Below are 22719 nucleotides of genomic sequence, written 5' to 3'. Positions count from 1 at the left end.
AGTAATAGACTATTTTTGGCCTTCGTGATCCATCTCACAACCAGTTACTCCGCCGGCGAATGCGGTTGTTTTAGGCACACCTTGCACATTGCTGTCGTGAATACGTGTACTGGAAATGGTATTTGATGGATAAGAATTTTTACATCTGACTGAAATCCATAATAGCAGTGTAAATGCCGAGTGGAGAGCAAACATTTTTTTAGTGAGGTGGCGTTTTCCTTCAGAATTTTGAAAGAGATATGGGTCGAATCAACAATATGACCTATGTGTCTTGATAAAGTACTACTATTTGTGTTATTATCTAAAATATTGTTTGAAACCTTTGATGAATATCTTAATTACTCGCCAAAATCCTGCGTTTCCTGGGACATAGGCAACCTAGCAAAAAATAAAGCATTGATCGTTTTTCCGCATTCATTTTATAATCGTATCGTTATTAGGAAAGAAAAATTTTCCCCTAGTGGAGTTCCAAAAAAGGAGGGTAGTCTTAGAATCGTGTTCGTCTTAGATTCGTGCTAATACGGTGTATGAAATTGTTTTTCGAGTTATTATGTTCTATAAACAATTTTCATTTTCCGTTAAATAAGAAAGAATCAATTTACTATATTCTATAAAAAATTTAAATAAAATATTTTCCGTTAAATAAGAAATATTGGGGTGGGGGAAATTCGGTTACTGTGCAGTAATAACAACGTGCGCAAAAAACAATCTCTCGGCGAGGAATTAAAAAATGACCTCGAGTGTCGGGACGGAAGAAGGTCCGAAGGGTATTCGGCGTCCAGGCAAGAGCGCGGTTGGGCTGGTCCTTTTTTCGGGCCTGAATTTTGCAAACGATAGATCACGTCAGAACAGATATCACTTTTCATTGCGGCGTTAACATTCACGGCCGTTTGTCGCGTACGTTAATTTTCTGTTGATATACGGCTAGTGATTTTCTTATTGTTGGTTTATGAACGGACCGTGAATTTAGCGAAATTGAGACCGTGAAAACCTGAAAAAAAAATGTGAAAACCTGAAAAATAACCGTGAAAACCTGGAAAAAGCCGTGAATTTCATTATTCAGGTAGAGTGGGAACCCTGAACAACATTTATCATTTGCAGGGCATACAAATTTGTCTGCTCTGCTATATAATTACAGATCTCTTCGTCAATAAAATGTTCGAAAATTTCGAGAGAGTCACCCTTGCCAACCAAGTTTCCTTTTACACCAGCCTCAAATCTAGCCGGGAACCTAGGCCTAGGAAGTCCGCTTTCAACCCACACACTAGAATGTAGCGGAAAATTTTGGTCTTCCTCATCACCTTCTTCAGCTTCACTATCTATTTCACTCTCAGAATCAACATGCAGTTCTTGGATTCTGTGAGGAAACCCTGTAGATGTGCCACTGATACCAGCGGTGGTCGTTCCCACTGACACATTTGAATATTCTTCCTCCGCGCTACTGTCACTCGTACTCTCTTCTTCTTCACTAAGCTCCAACATTTCATTTACGATATCTTCAGGCAGAGTAGGTGGTCTTTTAGCCATTATGGCAATAACTAAGGAAAATTACCAAAACGATTATAAACTAGACACTGATGAAATATTATATGAAAATGACAAAAAACAAACACCGAGAATGGGAGCACACGCAAGATGAAAAATTCCGGAGGAGGAAAGTACTCGATGGGATTGTCAAATAATAGATAAAACACGTTTGAAAGCTGTGCAAAAGAAAGAAAACTGAATATAGAAACTTATGAAGCACCGAAAACACTGTAGCAAATTGTAACTGAATTGCCACTCACAAAACAAGCGATATTCAAAGAAATTTCAAATGTTCGAAATTTCCTCGTAACTGCGCGCGACAAAAATAAGAAGAAAAAAACACTGCTAATTGAAACACGTCTGTCCACAAAAACATGCGTGCTAAAACTAAACTTCTCTGTAAGAAATGTGACAAGGGGTAAGTGCAATAAAAAGAACCGTTAGAGGTTCTTTGGGCCCAAAAATACCATAAAACCTTCACCCAAATAAAGCATGTTTGTGCCCCTGCAGATGTGAGAACCGAGTTTTTAAAAATCACGCTAGATGTCAGACCCATGCAGAGCATAGGCAAGAAAGAATTGCATCTCTAGACGCTCTGCCCAGTGAAGGAAAATTCTTTTTCTATAGCGCGTCTCCCCGTTTCACGAACGTCCTTGGTGCGCGTCTAGAGACGCGCTCCCCAGTAAAGGGGTTAATTGCAAAGGTTTCGCAGCCATGTAGGAGGGTAGGTCGCAGAATTCAATTGAATTCTGGTGCTGTGGGAGAGTGAAGATGAGCAGGAGGACAGTGAAGAGATCACTGCTATTGCTTCATTAGTGCAATATTTCAGTTCACAAGTTGATTTATTGCCTAAATAGACTGAGAAATTTGAGAGAGATTTCTCTCGGTATTCGTTGTTTGTCGATGATAGGTGTCATTTGTGGTGCGAATCTGCATCTGTATGAGAAGTAAATGTGTGTGAAGCGTTAATTTAAATTTTCCATGGTCAGGTCCGAGTGTGAATTAATATTAAGTGAGTGATAAATTTGATAATATTAGTGTCTCTCTGCCATGACTTTTCTGCGATTTTTGTGTAACGGTGTTAGAAAAGATTGTAAAGAAGAGAAAGGAATTCAGAAGATAGGCTGGCATAACCTAACTGAGTCTTAACAATGTAGTTCAGTCGAGGAGCTTTCTTAGGGGAAAGTGAATTTTAAATATTTCAAACATCAGTAGAAGTTAAAATTGGAAAAGGAGCAGGAATAGGCGGTTAATTATCAAAAAAATCTTTGTTTGTTTGCTTGTTCTATTGGCGAAGAAGAAATATCAAAAGACATAGTATTTTGTATATTATCACCTTGGATTTTGACTTCTTTAATCTTCTGTTGCTGTCGATCCTTTTATGCTAATAACACAACAGTAACTGTTGCTGCTAATTGCCATCTCTCCCTTCGTGAACACTCCTCAGTTGGCTATCACACACTCGCCTCTCAAATACTGAAGTAACGCAGGCTCAATCAGTTACACATCAATAGCAGTCTTGTGATAGCACTCTCGTGAGAGAAACTTTTGTATCAGTGTGTAGAGCCTATAGACTTAAGTGTCACTAGAGCCTGCCCTACAGCCCCTACTACTACTTGACAGAGTCTCTCACTAGTGTGTGCAGTGTCTAGATTTTCTAGTGCTAGAGCAGTCAAACGAGCAAGATTTTGCTCTACAGTGTACACCTACCTTATGGAATATATTCCTCTGAAAACTAGTTTTTGATATCTTCTCCTAAAATAATTATTGTTGTGGACTATGGTCCACTAATGCAGTAAAAATATCTTTGCCCTGGAACTTGCATATTACATTTTTTAAGTGTGATGTATGTAACTGAATTAAAATGTATTTACAATAATTTTTACAGGCATGTTAATCTTTCTTTTTTTAAATATCAGCTATTTCCACTAGATAAAATTTGTGGATTGCCTTTGTTACTTCATTTCGTATGTTGTTGTTGTTTCCTTATGATTGAATATGGATTGATATGCTATCATATTTGCAGCTTAATTTTTCATTAGCTGAATTGTGAGTGAAAGGTGTAATGCCTGTTCAATATCCCATATTTAGATGTAATTTGGTTTAACTTTTCCCAGTCTATACCAGGTGCATATTCTCATTTATGGCTTCTATATGGTCACACGTGTAGAAAATAGGTGCTCTTTAACTCTCTCTGAATAAATTATACATAGTATGGTTTGTGCAGTATGCAATCAAATAGCTCCACTATTTAATTATTTTTCTCAGCTGGTATTACCTTAATGGTACATCTGTTGTCTTTGAATGAATATTGCTTTATCTGTCCAGGGTAAAAAGAGCATAAGTAGTGTGGAGTCTATCAGTGGTAGAATCAATTGACTTGAAAGTGTTTAATCTTATTGAACCCATTGTTATTATTCAAAGCATAGGCATTGGTTTTAATGGTGCGCAATGCATTTACGTAATATCAACATGTAAAATTCTTGTCATGGTGAGACTAATTGAGAAGTGAAAAATGTTTTATGCCCAATTTTATCAATTCAAGGCATATGAATTATTAAAATTTCCTTGAAATTCATGTCTTTCATTCCTATTTCTATAACAGTATGAACATGCCTTTTATGCTGGGCACAATAGTAATTCGAAGCAATGTACTTATTGGCATGTTAATGTAATTACTCTTTTTATATTTATGCTGCTAGAATTGGAGGTTTAGATAGATGGTAAGTGTATTCAAGCAATGCCATGTGTAGATTTTTCTTATGTTATAGCATTCCTTTTGTCAAGTACCAGACTTTTGTCTGTGGCATGTCCCACGAGTTAAATTGGCTAAAGTTAGCAAAACCTTCATGATTTTTCTTCAGTCCCAGAAATTCTTATGCTGGTATGAAAGGTCATCTTTTTCCATTTTTATCCTAATGAAAGGGAAACTGATTTTAGGTTGATTCTTCAAGTGTGTTCGGAATACTTTGACATTAGTTCAGTCTTTTTATTTTCAATGGAAATATTTATGACTATTGATTCCTATTACAATGAAAGATGCCTTGCAGTGTGGCCAGAAAACCAGTAATTTTACTCTCTAGTACTGAATGAACTTTATACATATTTACTATATGGCTTTAGATTTGGAAATCTTATCATTTAATTAATGATGTTTTCTTTTTAATTAATTGAAGGCCCTAGATGTGGAGTTGGTATTTATGATAGTTCTTTGTGATATTTCAAAATATCTTGGGTCCCTTGGTTTAATGTTTTAGGTATTAAATGAATTTTGGAGAACATTTTTGACAGTCAAATATGATTTGATGCTTTCCTGGCGAATAATGTCCACGAGTTGAGCCGACGTGATCAGCAGATGTCTGTCCAGGGGTTCACCCCTAGGAGAGGATGCCTAGAACCGGGGTTAGATAAGATGGAATTTTGGACTTAATCCCTGGAGAATATTGAAAGAACGTGCATGGCTTGGTGGGGGGGCTGAGTTGTTGGGTGGCCACTCCCAACTTGGGGTGGTCATAACCGAGAGGCTGGGGAACATATTTGCTCAGTCTTAAAGGGAATAAAGTCACCATTTTTGGGTCAGAGTGACTCCATATTTCTGAACCTGATCCTTCCCTTCGAGAGACGCTTGTACTGTCACTAATATCTCATTTGAAGACGAGCCCCATGTGACAATCCTCAGGGCTCAATGTTGTTTCATTTGCTTGTGGTTGCTAAGTTTCATTGTTAATATAAATTTAGTTAACAAAATTCAAACTAAATTTAATTTTTGACTAAATTTGTTGTAACAATGAGACCTTGCAACCACAAACAAATAAAACAACATTGATCCCCGAGTTGGAGCTTGAAATGAATGCTGAATGAAATGAAAGCTGTTGTGGATAAATTAGCCTGGTAGGATTCCCAAGAAGACTTTACCCCCACTTTAGGTAGTCAATGATTTTCTGTTCACCAAGTCATTGGTAATGGTGTCGGTTCCTACGGTACACTGTATGCATGAAAGATATGATACACAGTAAATCTCATTTAAATGATTCTTTAAGAGTGAAAATACATGAAAAACTATGTGGACGTTGTAGGCATATTTATAATTTTTGTACGCTGTGGTGTGATTATATTATTCATTTTTTAACATTTTATGATTTTTTTATTTGTTACATGGAATCATTCTGGTATAGGATATGAAAAGGAAGTACAAAATAAGCATCACTTTCCAAAACAGTCACATTTTTTTCTTTTACTGTAAAAAGGGGGTCAGTTTTTGACTGGAGTTATGGGAATACCTGAATGTTTGTGTGCAGAAAAAGGATATCCTCATGCCTGTTTTGGGATGGCAAATGCTTGGATTAGAAACCATACAAGTTAGGCAGGTAGGAACCATAGATTTCAGCTCAAAATTAACAGGTGTCCCAAATGACAGTGTTCCATTTAGCAGATTATGTTTCAAACTAGTTTTTACTGTGAGGTACACTTGTGCTAGGAAGGTAACGTCCTGCAAGATTACGCTTGAGCCTTGTCAGATAAGTTTGTATTGACTGCAAGGCATTACTCAGGTAGTTCCTAGGAAATAGCTAGCTTGAGTATTGCTTCAAGCACACTCTCAAGTTACCTGAAACTCATGTACACACAATCAATGACCTCAGAAAGGTGCAGGTCCCAGTTGGCTTTCTTCTAATCGGAGGAAAATTTCAGGATTCAGGTAGGCTGTGACAAGTGGAGTGAGAGAATTACGTGGGCAAAAGAGTGGGGCAGTGCAAGTCACTCTAGATAGTTGAGTCAATATGCAGTCCATTAGCTAGAGGGGTCCAACGCTTAATTCAATGATGATGTTCTGATTCTTTCTTGCATATTTTTTGGGATGGTTTGAGGATGATGAGCCTGAGATTCGCCATCCTCACCCTTGTGCTTTTCCACCATCTATAAAAAACTGCAGAAAGTGGTACTTTTCACAGTTTTTTGCTTAAAACTTGTAAATTGAGCATCTTAGCTGAATTTGAGTTGCCTTAATTTTTGTGCAGGACGAAATTGAATGCAAGATTCTTTCTTCAGTTTTTATGTGCGACCAATAGTAAAGGAGATACAGAGCACCAATAAAAAGGGGACAAAATTGAAATTTCAGCAAAATTATCACATGCCTGTCGTTTTCGATCAATTAATTTCCATGAAAAATCATTTTCAGCTAATTAACTCTTTAAATTACTGTGTTGTTTAATAGAAGCATTTAGTACTTTTCCAATTCTCATTTTTAAAACTACCTATTTGTTTCAGCACTCAGAGCCATCTTCAGGTTCTTGCACATGTGGATGGCTCTGTTTACCTAAACTAGTTAATAATAATAATAATAATTTTATTTGCCAGCAGACACAATACACTGATGTGAACAGGGCATAAGGCACGTCAAAAAAAAACTAAAAGTACAAGCTCAATTTGTTACAAAACACAGATATTTGTCCATACTAAAGAAGCATGGATCACTGAGAAATGAAAAGACTGCTTTTTTTTAAATTGAGGGATTCTCCTTTCGTTCTTAATAATCATGGGTAAGTTAGTATAGATTTTTGTACACATTGCCCTAGTTCCGCTTAGTGTCAAAGATAAGTTAGATGGTTGGACATGCACATCATTAGATCTCCTAGTTTTGTGCGAGTGATATTTATCATTTAATATAAAGTCAACCTTTTGTTTTTTAACATAGACCACACAGTAATATTAATACACACAAGGGAGTGGAAGTATCTTTAAGTCTTTACAAAGTGGTCGGCAATGAGCTCGGTAGTGTTGATTACACATGCTCTTTGTCATTTTCTTCTGTATTCGAAAAACACTTATTAGTGAGAATGAAGATCCCCATATTATTATACCATAGGTTATGCTAGAGTAAAATAGACTAAAATATAAGGTTTATAAGACAGTTAAGCTTAATGTATGTTTTAGAACAGATAAAAGATGAAGAAAGAATAAGAATTTTGCCATTCTTATGAAAGGCTGCTCCCTGGTGTCTGTTTGCAAGATATGTTTTTCACCAATACAATGGAACTCCTCTGATTCCCAATAATTCACATTTTACAAAAATCTATCGTGTTGGGCATCAAAGGCCCTGCTCAAATCAAAGAATATGCCCATTACCTTGTGCTTTATATTTATCTATTGAATAATATAATTCACGGCTTCAAAGAGTGCTTGTGCAGTCGACCTTCCTCAGCAGAAGCCATGCTCATAATTTGTTAACAGGTTTTGCCTTTCGAAGAAGTCTGTAAGTCATTTGCAGTATGTACACATTTTCGAATATTTTACCAAAGTGAGTAATTATTGAAATTGGTCAATAATTGCACAGATTATTTCTGTCGCCTTAGTTTTTATACACTGGTACGACCTTAGACTTTTTTAGGGCATCAGGGTAAACACCATCAATGAGGGACTGATTGAACAATAACAAGAGAGGGGCTAATATACAGTCTCTGGAGTCATTAATTACCTTCCCTGCTATATCGTGAATATGAGCAACCTTTTTTGTTGCAACCCTTGAGAGACAAGAGCATAACTCAGTCTCACTACAAGGCCTCCGAAACAAAGGCATACTTGACGTGACATTGGACAACCTGTCAATACAATTGTAGGCCTAGTTAGGGAGAATAACAAATTATCTAAATTTTCCAGGAAAGTAACAAAGCATCCCTTGGAGACCTATATTAGCACAAAATAATAAAATTATCTTCATCAGATGAGCAAATTACAGCAGAACATTCAAACAGTAATTCAGAATTTAAGTGCTGTATTTCATATGATAAGCTACGTACTGGATAATAAAGTACTTTTAACGTATGCATATAGCAACTCCACCATTTCAGTGTTTCATACGACAATAGCAGTCACCGATAGAATGAATATTACCTCTTTCATCCAATGTTCACTTACGCAAATTACGCCTGGTTTTTCACTTATAGATAGTATTTTGGGTTCAGTAAGCTTATTGCGTAAACATTGGATATTTAATGTTGTATTTGTAACTTGTGTGTTTTAAAATTACAGAAAGTGCTTATGTGTTTCTATAATGGATACCTCCACTGTATCGTGCCCAAATATGTCGATACAGTGGAACCTCGATCTGTCGTTTTTCAGGGGGATGGATGAAAAAAACCATGAATGCGAGAAAACGATCGATGCGGGAATGTTTGTCCGGGTTGCCTATGTCCCAGGATCCGCTGGATTTTTGCGAATTATGACATTCATTAATCGATTCAAACGAGATTTCATCTGATTACAGGAATATTATTACTTTATCGAAACAGTTAGGTCATATTGTTGATTCGACTTATCTCTCTTTCAAATATCCTAAAGGAACAAGCCGCCTTGCTAAAAAATGTTTGCACTCCACTCGGAATTTTCACAGCTATTATGCATTTCTATCTGATGTAAAAATTCTTATCCATCAAATGCCATTTCAAGTACACGTATTTACGAGAGAAATGTGCGTGTTATGCCTGTTATGTTATGACAACTGATTTCGCCGTCGCAGTGATTGGTTATGAGATGAATCAAGAAGGCCAAAAATAGTTTATTAATTGAAATGTTCCTTTCTAGCAATTAAATTTTTAATATTATTGAGGCAATGTGGCGTTAATCGTCAGCGGCACGTCCGCCTGATCCTCGGCTTCATCCCACTTCTTGTTTTCACCAGGGATCTCGCTCTACCCCCACCCCTGTCATCATGTGCTACCGGACATACCGAGGCGTTCTGCAATATTCACGTATTTCTAGCCCGGATTCTTTTCTTCATCATCAATTATTTTCAGTCTATCTTTTAAAGTTCTCACTCGTGTCTTCGGAAGGGCCATGGTCCGAAGACGAATAAGAATAAAACTAATAAAAATGGAACTGGACTCTATTGAACCCACACGGAAAACACTCGCCGGTTTTAAATCAACCCACCCTGGAAAGTACGGAACCAGTCGTACGAGGTGAAGTTCGACACTAATTCTATCGCGTACGGCATAATCAGAGCTTACTGCAGAGGGTGAAGCATGACCATAAGACTGCACAAATTTTTTATCCTATAGAGAAGGCAACTTACCCACTCATTTCTAACAATAAGTAGCGTAGCTCTAGATGAGCAGATGAATTCAGATTGCTAGTAGGGAGAAACAAAATATCCTGAGAAGGCATCGCTTCGTTAGCACCTCAGACAAGTGAGACTAGTAGCATAACTCATAAATTGTAACCAGACGCCCTGTTTTTGAAAAAAAATCCGCATCAACTGCCGTGAAGCTCACTATCAGCTGCGAGGATATTGATATTCGCCAGAAATCACCATCTTATTATTCCAACTATTTCCTTGCTTAAAATGGTTAAATAACGTTAGAAATACGTCGTGTTTGGTATCATTCTTTTTTGAATTACCTGCACATCACTAATATCTCAATCTAATAAAAGTATAATACCAATTACCGAAATTCATTTTTAGACACCTTTTGGGCTAATTGGTGATTCATGCAGCAGTTGACCTCCAGAAGTGGGGATCTTTGAAGCGAGTCGGCTAAAAAAAAAGTCAGCGGTCGAGAAAGGGGGAGGCGTGAAAAAGGTTTCTTTTGTTCTCGAGTAACTTGATATTTTCTTTTGTAGCTAAGGTCGTCGTAATACGATCCCTGCTCGAGCTGGGACCTTTTTTTTTATTTTGGAGAAGAGGAAAGCTTCACCGGAGGGAGGCGAGTGCTGAATGGAGCGGGATACCGGATCTTGGGAAATGCGCTAATGTAACTATCCCACGGAACTCTGCTTCTCCCTATCGCATTTCAATCTCCTGGGGAAGATTCAAACTATGTGTCTGTCGTTATTAGCCATAAATAAAACGTTGTAAACACTTCCTCTCATTTTTATCAAACGATGAATGCGGGAAAATTATTCGACGGGACTGCGATCTTCAAACGATCAATGCGAGAAAACGATACTTTGGGGAACGATAGATGCGGGAAAAAATTACATAGTCTTTATGGAACTTAATTTGGGACCAGGAGCGGCGAACGATGAATGCGGGAAAACGATCGATGCGGGAACGATAAACCGGGGTTTCACTGTATTAATGTATAGCGGACAATATAATGAGTTATTCCTGATTTTTAAAGCATTACTTTTAATTAGAAATAAGAGAATAAGTGCATAAATAATAATATATTGTTTGATTAACGAAAATTAATAAGAAAATAAAGTGACCGTTTGGATTGTGGGTGTTTTCCAATTATTGGTGCCACTTCTCCCCATAATTATTCTTGATAATTGGGAGTGTGCTGTATTTATTTTATTAACATGCACTAGTGACTGAAAGTCGTGTTGCTGCGGCTAGTGCAAATGCGGGGTACAAGAATGGAGTGAGGCCCATGGTGACATTGAAGAGCCTGGCATTTACACCTCAACACCATGAACACAGTCAGTGCAGAGCACCTCAATTGACATGCTCTGCTCTGCCAGTCGGGCTGGGAGCCCTTTCTCCGCCTCCGTTCGTGACTTAAATCCACTTCCGAGTCTTGCAATCATGTGTATGGCCTTGAGCAAGCTTCCCCCTCTTTCGAACCGTGTGCGCTGTTTGTATAAGGCAGTACATATTTGAACGGAAGTATTGCCATGGAAACCCCCCTCTATTTTTCTTTCTTATTTTATCAGCCAATTTGAACGACTTTAATGAAAATCAGGCCCGCATTGAATGTGTTAAACTGTTCGTTTAGAAGTGAAATACATTTGCATTTGAAAGTTCTTTTGCACTGGTCAGAAAGAAAAATGGGCAACAATGCCACGAATTAAAAAATTAAGATAACTTTGTGGATAAAAAAATAAAAAATCTGGAACGGTAAATGATTCTTGCAATGTAAGACCTTCGCATTGGCAATAAAAAGGGGCAAAGCAATAAAATTGGCTTTTAAGTTCAGTTACAGCTTCATTTTATCATCAAATATAACCCCAAATGGATTTCTAGCTTTGTACAAATTATTTTCCTAATAATAAACATCCAAAATTTTTGTTAATATATCACAGTAGCAATGAAAGTTCTCATGGACTCTTATTTAGTATTAGAGCCTTATAGTTTCCTCGAGATATACCTTCAACCTAAACCAGTGTATTACCATCCAGCGTTTCTCTGTATAGCATCTTAAAATTCTTGAGCGATGGATTTTTCAGAATCACTTGGTATATCAAAAAGGTTCTCCTTAGTTCATATTTTCTCTCTAGCTGTTGCCAGGAAGTTTTCTCTTGCCTCCAGCGATGACGTGATTTATAGTAGTTAACCAAAATTGCATCTAATGCCTAAAGTGGCCAATTTGAAGAAGCCATTCTTTACATTGGGATTTCTTTCTATATAGGTTTCATAAGAATCTCACAGATGACTTAAAACAAATCTTTTCTGCATTACTTTTATCCATTTCCCTCCCTCAAGGGACATACCCTTCAACTACGTAATCATTTTCTTCAAATCTTCTTCTTTGCAAATATCTTCTTGAAATCTGACCTTCCGAGAAGTAACCTTTTTTGAAGAGAAGATGTCAAAGCGGTGGTGACTGTTTTTATTTTTTTTGCTTGATCTGTGAAAATTTGCTGTTAAAAGTGTTGCTTTTAAAGGCTTTTGACTCCTCATGCAATCTTCTGCAAATTTATTTACCTGGAGTGTATGTACTGGATCCGATTGGTTAGTGAGCAAAAATTGTTTTAAGGCAGATGGGAAATAAGCACTCTGGTAAGATGTGGAGAGCTGACTGCTGGAAGTTGAGTGCAGAGGGTCGGTGGTGTGGCGGCTATTGAGCATGATGCAGTGAAGATGTGTTTCAAAGCATAATGAAGGGTTAGGGAGGGAAATGGGTCAGCCAGATAAAATGAGGAAAATCAATGGGGTATCTACATGGTCAAAAATCGATTGGAAAATTTGAATTTGTTATAGTCTATGTACTAGTTCAATAAATGCAATGGATTGAGGTGTTAGTTGATGGAACTCCTTTGTGACTCAGAAAAGAATAAGGCTTAGCTAGTTCCACATAATTTATTCACTTGTGACCTGTTTCAATGAAGTGTATCATCTTCTGGCAAAGTTTTTAGAATTCACAAACGTTAAATAGCAGATGCACAGAGAAAAAAGAGAGGAGGGGATAAGGAGGGTGGGGGAGGGGAAGGAGAAGTGGCATAGGCAGAATGCTGTGCTGTAGGTGCATGAAAACTAGTTCAACTTTTGTGAAATAATGCGTTAACTATCTTTTTCAATGCAATGCGTTAAAACAAGCCATTGCTTGCAGATAGACAGCTTTCGAGATATTGCTATGCATTTCATAAAAACTTTGAGGTTTACTTTTTACTGTCAATTGAAGGTTATTTGCCAGATGGTCAAAATTAGTGACCCAAGGTGCAAATGCCTGGTTGAATTTAGATGACTTATATATGTTTATATTATGCATAGAATTAGTATAATTTATTATTTGGTTTAATAAAACTGGAAAACTAATGATTCTATGGATTTCTAAGTGTAAGTTTTTTTTATTTCAACTTCTGGTTATGTATATCCATGTGCTGCATGATTCATGTACAGCAAACACCTAGTTCTCATTTTTATTGCGTGATACGCCATATATTTTTGCATTTACCTATAACACTTCTTTTATTTGGCAATTTGAAGTAATTTCAAATCATTATACTTTATTTTTTCGGTTAAAACATTTTTTTGGCTGTCCAAAGAACTTTACAGTATAAAACTCAGTTTTGAAAACAGGTATAGAATGAAAAAAAAACTCACTATCAATGAGTTTTAAATTAGTCCTATATTGCTGGTAGAGTCTTTGAATACTATAAATTGGGTTTTCAATTGCCGAGTATAATAGTTAGAATTTCATTGAAGGCAAGGCCTAGGCACTTAGCACATTCTGAGCGCTCGGGGAGAATATTCTTCATAAAAACGTCGGCGTCTATCAAACAGGACAAATAGGTTATCACTGCCATCATACCTTATGTCATCAGACTTCCTATGTTTGGTTGCACTTGATAGGGAATGTTAAATACGACCACCAGGTTTGGATAAGGTATATCTTTGTTAGAAAAACACTTGTGCAATCACTTGCCTAAAGGCTTACTGCGGTATATTTGAACCAGAATTTTCCGTGCAGATCCAGGCATTTAGAATGGCAGCATCAAGGAGAGAGCTTCATGTGGACCATCATCATTTTTTCCTCTGATAACATTGCTGTACCTGTTGATATTTTGATCTGCGAGATCAGTTCCACCCGTCTAAATATTGTAGCTAGAGTCACTACCGAATAGTCATTCTATCTAACAACAACAATATTCCGTTTTTTTCTCCCGTGCGAAAGCATGGGAGCTGCGGGGCTGCTTAGCTAGCAGTTTTTTTTTTATCAATGGGATACCTTTGGGTATCCTTTTTCTCAGAACTCTTCCAGTACCCTCATATCCTTGAGATTTTAACTGACTTATAAGAGGAAAGCTAGTAAATAAATTGTCAAACTAAATGGAAAAGGTAAGATTTATCGCTTGCTCTACTAAATTGTCCGACATGATAAGCAAATACGAAGAGCATTTACCTACGAATTTATGGTAGTTATTTTTTTCTTCAACACTCAGTCCCTGCTATATGCTGAAGTCCACCAAGTAATTTTGAGGAGCATTCAAGCACCATATTTTAAAGCCGAAACTTAGAGGTTCACCCCGTATGAACCGTTTGCAGCCATGATTGTCAAAATATTCTATCATGGATTCATCGTATTTTAGCTCGGGGGTTGGCACATAGTTTTCTGAACAAACGTACTTTATCATATTTATGAATGGCCTAAGTGTGCACATTTTGCCGCTGTTATCGTATTGATTATTATCTGCATAGTGAAAAACCCTCATTATATTTTGCAACCTTGCAAATGGCATTATATACCAGAGTGTTTCGGATGTCATCGCCACTCTCCCAAAAATTCTCTTCCTGCATAACGCAATAACCACTCAGAATATAATTGAATACAACAGAGAAAAATAAATTTCTTCCGTCATAATCATTTCGGAAAAAAGGAATTTACCGGGAAATGTAGCGATATTCAGTTCGAGGAATATATTCCTAGCGGTTGACACGTCATCTCGTGCCTATGCGTACGTCTCGGTCATTTTGCTGTCTCCTCCATCGTGTTCAGGACTAAAACTGACGGAGCTTGTAATGGTTGCTTGTTAACTTTCGCCTTGATTGTCTCCTTGTGACTTACAACCACGGATTGGACTCAGTTGGAAAATTTGGCCACGAGTTCAATGTGGTCGATGTGATCAAGGTTCAATCTACTTTTTATTGTTTCAAAGTTTTATACGCGATACAAAGCACTTCACCATGAGCTTCATCATTGTATTTATGAAACATCCTTTCTCCTTCTACCATGCCCTTGATTTTTGGGTATGTATACCAGTGGTAGAAAATAGGCCTATCATTCTTCATACTAGATAGTTGAGCAAAGTATAACACAAGCACCATGAATAAAAGTGATGAATAGTATAAAATGTATTTTTTGTACTAAAAATTAATGGAAATATTACAAAAAAATACAGCAAAATATATTGAAATCGTTAAAATCGTATGACATGAGAAAAAAAAGAAAGATTGACAAAAGCATAGCGTTTTACATCAAAATTATTTGATAACAGACCCAATAACGACATTAGTAGCGAAGGACACCCACCAAAAAAGACACCCCCGGCTACCGGCTAGCGTGCCCATATGGGATCACCCAAAAATAAATTCAAATTCCTTGTCTCATACGAAAGATATCACAATGCTGGCAAAAGAAACCGAAGTAGACAACATTCATAATGAGGATAATATCAAATACTTAGCAGAGTATCAAAAATAAAAAGGAAAAAAATCGCATTTACCGAAGACACTTGGCCATTCTTTCTCTTTTGCCTCCTCGAACAGAGTGAGTTAGAACATCTATCATGCCACAGTCAACTGCTGGTATAAATGCTGGACGTAAGCACATGAACTGAATAAAGTGATACATTATAATCATTTTTGGCGCAGACAGCATGCTCTATAATGTTTGGGTTGGAATTTATACGAAATTCTTTAGACTACTGCAGCTGTGCCCATATGGGAACGCTAGCCGTTCAAGGGTTAGAGGAATTAGTATAATATGTGATGATAGGTATTCCCTCTGACCATAATATATAGTGGAATACTTGTAATTTGAGACCATCAGGTCTAAATTTCATTCATACAGTACAAATCTTATTTTAAGACTCAACTTCGTACCAAGTGGTCATGGAGGTTGGAATTCAGTGGCAATTGTGCATGTTATTTTTTATGCAGAATGATCACTATTGGTAAAATATACAGTAAAACCTCTTTACATCGTAATGAAGGGGACCAAAATTTAGACAATTTGATGTATGGAGGTTCGCAATGGAGAGGTTTTAGTGATGGGCACCAGTTTTCATACTCTTCGGAAATGAAAGGTACTACTGTCATTTATACCATTATATTTATGTGTTTAAACAAGCATGCATGCATTAGTGAATATATTTTTATTATTATATAATAGGTAACAAAAAGCGAGCATTTATGCATTATTTTTACCATGATTTGAGAGAAAACAATGCGAGCTCTCTTAATTCAACAGTCACTTAAAATTATCAGGATATTTGGATGCCATTTTTTTCTTATTTACTGTTAGGTATGCTTGGAACAAAATGGCCATGACTTATGGTTAACGTGAAAATTACAGCATATCAAAAGTGTGTAAGAAAAAAAATAAATGTGAAACATTTATGGCTGAAAATGTCATTCCATGTACATAATCGCGGCTGCAATAATGGTCTTTAGTTGTCTCGGTACGATTTGCGAAGGTAGTTTGCCCATCTCGGGGGTGTCTTTTTGGTATGATAAGTGGAGGTTTTATGAGATAAAGAGGTTCACTACAAAGAGGTTTGCCTATAAATTTACATGTAAATCAGACGGGACTGTAGGGGTGGTATTAAGTATGGTGGTTTTCCATGTAAAGAGGTTCACTACATAGAGGTTTTACAGTAGATGTATTATGGTGGAGTCTTTGTGAAAGATCATAGCCCCTACATGTGCTGCACTGTGACGAAATTAGAGGAAGCTTTGGCAAGGTGAATTGATGGAGAAAGCAAACTACATATTCCCTTCATTGGTGAAGAAGCTAGGGGGTAGACTAAAGCCGAACCTCATTGTTTGGTTATTTGAGAAAATGGGTATTTTTAGGTCAAAAAAGTGATTTCTGTCACAATCTCTGAATGGACTGTCCAGGAAGTGGAAGGAGGACAATGCAAATCCTCTGGAGAATCATCTTTTAAATTCGATACTTTAGTTTCACTATGTTGCTGCATCATCTGAGAAAATTTGACATCACCATTGCAGGGACACCTGGGGGGTTATTCCACTGGGGGGGGGTTAGAGTACATATACGGATTCAACGGGCATTGGCTAGATATATAAAATAAAGACGCCGATTTCATCTGGAAAGGAGTATATGGGATACGCATAATCCGTTCGCATACGATGAAGGATATTTTCATTAAATATTTCCGCGCGTCAAAAGAAGTTGTTACTTAATTCGTAAATAGATATAGTGGATGAACTAAAAGTTCGCTTGTAGGTAAAAAGTTAGAAATACTTTTTTAATGGAGGCTCTGTTAAAATGAACGGAGGAACGGGCTTTTATTTGCTTTCTGTGCTACATTTGCTAGCAGATTTATTACTTACTTGTTTCGAAGAGCGGTAGGTAACTTGAAATAACCACTGTTAGATGTTTTATATTTTAAGATTCTCGTAGCATTACGGTTCATGAGGGAGGATATCTAAGAAACATAGGGCAACACATTTTTTTGGTATTAAGGCAAACTTCAGTAAGTCGATGCGTAAAGGACAAATGTCGTCCATAAATCAAGGAAAGAATGATAGTCTCATATTGATGTTTTAATTTTATACAGCTACCTAAACATAACCCTCTGATAATAAAATTAATGAAACTTGAAGTTTCAATTTCATCTTTAGATTTCGTGCATTGGCTGGATTTCTACGGCTTTTGAGGGCAAATTATTGCAGCCATGAGACAATAGTTACACCATTGGAAGGAGAGAAAGGGGGTTAGAACTACAATAGGATGTCATGTTCTAACTCTATCCTTTACATGTACAATTCACGAATATTTTAATACTGTAGGGTATAAATCGTGTACAAATTTCTTCAGCTTCTTCTCGCCCGTGATTTGCGTTCTTCACTTTTTTCAAAGATCTCCAGCGTCTGCCGCCAGATCAGAGTTTAAAGAAAATCCAAATTTATCCTTTAATAAGAGTCCATTTCAGTTAAGGAACATAGAATTAATTTTGTATCCACGTTGGAACAAACTTCCTTCTCCAAAAATGACTAGTGTTAAAAAAGGTGAACCTAACGTATGGTACCAATTATAATTCTCATACTCGCCTGCAGAAAGGGCGTTAAGACTTTTGGCCGGGCCATACGATATGGCCCCTCGAGAGTGGAATCGGTATAGGCTGTAATTTCGGGTCGGGCCATAAGAAACTTACGGCCGGCCGTACGTATGGCTCCGTTCAGTAGAATAGCCCTGCTGGTGTGAAATGAAGTGATATTTTGTTCCTTGCTTTTGCATCATTACCTAATTCTTGATTAGTCATGGAGAAATTTCAGATTTGTGGCTTAAGAGCCTTATTCTAAACAGAATAGCACCACACTATTGGCTATTTAGACCCCTAGTTACTATTGCCATGGTTACTGTGACCTGCTCTCTATTCCATATTCTAAACAGTGGATAGCGACCCTTGGGGTCACTATGGAATAACTCGATCCTGAATGCCGGGCTATATGGGAAGCACCTGGTAAATTTTTGTGCAGAACTCAGACACCGTGTTCTTTTCCTTGTTCTTTGAGTGAAATAGAGGGACCTGTGTGCTTCAATAATAATAATAATAATAATATTTTATTGGTCACAGAAAAGATATGAATATACATATATAGGACCCGTCAGGAAAACATAAAAACAAATCTAAAGTACAAAGAAACTCACAATATATTATAATACATAGCAATGATCTAAAAGATATTTTTTTAATTTTGCTTTGAAAAGGCCAGGTCTGATTTCGTCTTTGATTGATTTAGGTAATTTATTATAAATTTTAATACTCGTATTGATGGGCCCTCCACTGAAGAGAGAAAGATTTTGTTGCCTCACTGCAAGCTCATTTCTACTTCTTGTATGATAATCACGAATATCGTTATTCATGCTAAGGCACAACTTTTGTTTAAATTCTCTAATTAACATCACAGCATAATAAATATATATACAAGGAAGGGGAAGGATCTGTTACCTTTTGAAAAGATTACGGCAGCTAGCTTGTTTTTTAGCTTTGCATAATATTCTTACTGACCATTTTTGTAGTTTAAAAAGACGGACTGCCTTAGGGGAGTGACCCCACCTGTCTAATTAAGTAGCAGCCTGAAGCCACCGAGGATGAAATACAATTAATATGGGTGTCCCAGTTTAGATTTTCATTTATGGAGATGCCTAGAAATTTGGTATTAGTGACCCGCTTAAGAGTACAATCTGAAAATTTAATGTAAGGGCTGTACATAATCAATTTTTTTCTGAGTAGGATGGAAAAATATAAAGGAAGACTTGGATTCATTTATAGCCACTTTGTTAGTTGAACACCATGTTTCCATTTTGATGACAGCATTTTGAGTGGGAACAACAATATTGCCATCACGTTTCAGTAGATGATTCGTATCGCCAGCATACATAAATATTAAAAAATAATATAATCAACAGATTTAGGCGTTACTTGGTGGAACGATGAGATATTCATGGTTAAATAAAAAACACAGTACTATTCCACAACCTTATATTTTTGCAGTCTACTAGTTTCAACGTTACAACGTCATTATCAAGACTCTTGTCTTGAGTCTTGATAATGACGTTGTAACGTTGAAACTAGTAGACTGCAAAAATATAAGGTTGTGGAATAGTACTGTGTTTTTTTTTATTTAACCATGAATTAAAAAATAAAATATAAATATTAAAATATTTCCTTTTAATTCTGAGGGTAGATCATTGATATATAACAAAAACAGCAGGGGCTCAAGAATAGAGCCTTGAGGAACACCCCTCAATATCTCCTGGTGAGGTGAGGTATGTTTAACCATGTTATCGGTTATAATGGTTACTGCCTGGGTTCTTTTTTCAAGAAAAGACCTGGTTAGATTGTTTGCAATTCCTCTCATACCATATATATGAATTTTCTTCAAGAGAGTCTCATGGTCAACAGAATCAAAAGCCTTAGACAAATCATAAAAAATACCAACAGTATTAAGGTGATGATCAAGACCTTCAAGAACAGAGTCAATACATTTGTAAATGGCAAATTCTGCCGAAAGACCACCTATGAAACCAAACTGAGATTTGGATAAGATGTTGTTTTTTATCAGGAATGACATTATTCTTTTTGAAATGACACTTTCTAATATTTTAGAAAAAACTGAAAGTTTTGATATGGGTCGATAGTTTTCAATTGATTGAATATCACCCTTTTTTTCCAATAAGAAAGAGACCATAGGAATCTTTTTTGACCTGTCAAAAGCTTTCGATTCTATTGACCACACCATACTTTATTCCAAACTCAGGAAAATTGGGATCAATGGCAATGCCTTATCTTGGTTAAAGTCTTATCTCTCAGACCGCAAACAATTAGTGCAGGTAAACCTCAACCTCAATTCAAACGCTCGTACTTTTAGATCTGATGTTGCCTCAACCAATTGTGGTGTACCACAAGGCTCTATATTAGGACCTCTTTTATTCATCATTTTCATAAATGATCTACATAATAACTTTCCAAACAATGAAGTTATATTATATGCGGATGATATATCCACACTGAACATAGGTGACAATTTTCTAGATGCTAGCAGTGCAGCCCGTCAAACCTTAATAACTATGTCCAAATGGTACCGGTCAAACAACCTACTTCTTAATGAAAACAAAACATGCTTCATTCATTTTCATAATAAAACAAACCCACCAATTCAAAGCCCTCTTCTCAGAACAGACTCAAATATCACTATACTTCACTGTGACACCACTAAATTTCTCGGTTTATATCTCAATATGAACCTTGACTGGCAGCCTCACATAACCAAATTAATCAATAAAATGAATACTGGGATCTACATGATCAGGAAACTTGCCCCAACTACCTCAACTCAGATTCTAAGTCTCATCTACTTCGTCAAAATCCATTCTTTTTTAGTTTATGGAATTGTATTCTGGGGTAATAGTAGTGCTGCAATAAAGGCATTTTCAATACAAAAGAGGGCTATCAAGAGTATGCTAAGGGTCTCAATTAGGACCCCAGGAAGACCCCTATTCAAACAACTTAAAATACTCACTCTCCCCAGTGTTTATTTCTTGAATTGCTGTACTTTAGTGAGAAACAATAGGCACCTGTTTATGTCCAACTCGTCAATCCATAACCACGGGACACGTGGTAAAGACAATGTCCATCTGAATAATCAGCCTTTAAATGTAAGCAGAAAAGGTCCTCACCACTCAGCCTCTATGGTTTATAATAAAGTTCCAAATGCAATAAAATGTGCAGTGAGTGATAATACTTTTAAAAATAAGCTAAAAGAACTGCTACTTAAAAAATGCTATTATAGCATTGATGAGCATCTTAATGACAAATTAATATAATTATGTATGTATTTAACTGCTTATCATTTACTGTAATTTCTATGTAACTTTTGTATAAACTTTTCTTCCTTTTTTGACTAAATCCTATGTTATACTTGTATAGCCATCAGGAAATTAAATATTATTATTATTATTATTATTATTATTTTTTTTTTGTGTAAAGGAGTTACAACTGCCATTTTTAATTTGTCAGGGAAAATACCCGAGGATAGAGAAGCATTGACCAAATGAGTGATAGGAGTAAGAAGATATCTTATGCAATTACCCTTCAGGAGGGAGCAGGGAACCCCATCCCACCCAGCTGAGTGTTTTGTATTGATTTTATTGATGATTGATTCTATTTCTTTCTCACTAGTAGGGTAAAGGTACATATTATTTAGAACTGAGTTATTATGACGACAATGATCTGTATTGACTTGTAACATGGATGATGTTTTCAAGGGATTGAGAAAATGCGTATTGAAATGAGCTGCAATCATGTCTGGGTCTGAAACAAGAATGCCATTGTGTGAAATTTCTTTGGGAGATTTATTCTTTCTCAATTTTCCAGAGGAGTTATTGATTATATTCCAAGCTGTTTTTGATTTATTATCTGAAGAAGAGATGGAATTGATATTACGAGTCCTTTTAGTAGTACATATTGATTAAACTTGAGTAGTACTTTTTGAAAGCAATATATTGTTCCTTAAATCATTGTCATTGGTAGCTTTGTAAGCTGACCACAGAGATTTTAGAATTTGTGAATTTGGTATTACTTCAGGAGTAACCCAGGTTTTATTTTGAGGCTTATTTAAACTAGCTTTTACAAGAGGAAAGCAACCATTGAAGAGCGTAAGGAAAATATCAAGGAAATTATTAAATTTATCATTCACTGATTCTGCACTATATACAGAATCCCAAGTAGTAAGTTGCAGATTGTTGTAGAAATCTTCAATGTTTTCCAAGGTGAAAATTCTTTTCTTAGAAAAGAATGATTTGGTAGACGAGAGTGAGGATATTGGTACTTCTATGGTTGTAACTATGGCCTTATGATCTGAAAGATGGGACTCAATGGCTTGACCTTTTTTTCCTCCAAGATGGCGGCCAGTGCTACTTTACCTTCGTGTAGCGGTTGCGATAATTTTTTAAATTCCTGTGATAAGTTCATTACTTGTGACTCTTGCCCAAATTTATATCACTCCAAATGTTCGGGCCTTAAGGATCTATCGTTAAAAGCTCTTTACGAGTCGTGTGATATTTATTGGAAATGCCTCTCGTGTCGATCGTCTAAATTTCTTGTTGCGAAAATGGCCGCTGACATTGAGATCTTGAAACGGGAAGTAGTAGAATTGAAAAGTGGACGAATTTCCGTTCCTGAGAAGGAAAAGACTGTCACCTTTGCAGATTCCGTGAAATTCACTCCAACTGAAGACTCCTCAAAGCCGATTGTTCCTACTCAAAAGAGTACATCCTCTCACCT

At 36.6% G+C, this 22719-nt stretch overlaps 1 protein-coding gene across 3 annotated transcripts in view; it reads left to right on the top strand.

Annotated features, from left to right (window-relative positions):
- Positions 1-22719, top strand: part of LOC124171872 (ER degradation-enhancing alpha-mannosidase-like protein 1) — a 109591-nt gene that overhangs the window by 59112 nt on the left and 27760 nt on the right. For 2 of the 3 annotated variants that reach the window (XM_046551252.1, XM_046551250.1), the window contains exon 6: positions 4230-4250. The exons of the other annotated variant lie outside the window; for it this stretch is intronic. In XM_046551252.1, coding sequence (XP_046407208.1) covers positions 4230-4250 — 21 coding nt within the window. The remainder of the gene's footprint in view (positions 1-4229; positions 4251-22719) is intronic. 3 annotated transcript variants of the gene reach the window in all.

The sequence above is a fragment of the Ischnura elegans genome, chromosome X (assembly GCF_921293095.1).
Source record: "Ischnura elegans chromosome X, ioIscEleg1.1, whole genome shotgun sequence".
NCBI classification, from domain to species: Eukaryota; Metazoa; Arthropoda; class Insecta; order Odonata; family Coenagrionidae; genus Ischnura; species Ischnura elegans.
Note: the sequence above shows the minus strand (reverse complement) of the source record. Positions and strands in the feature narration are given on the sequence as shown.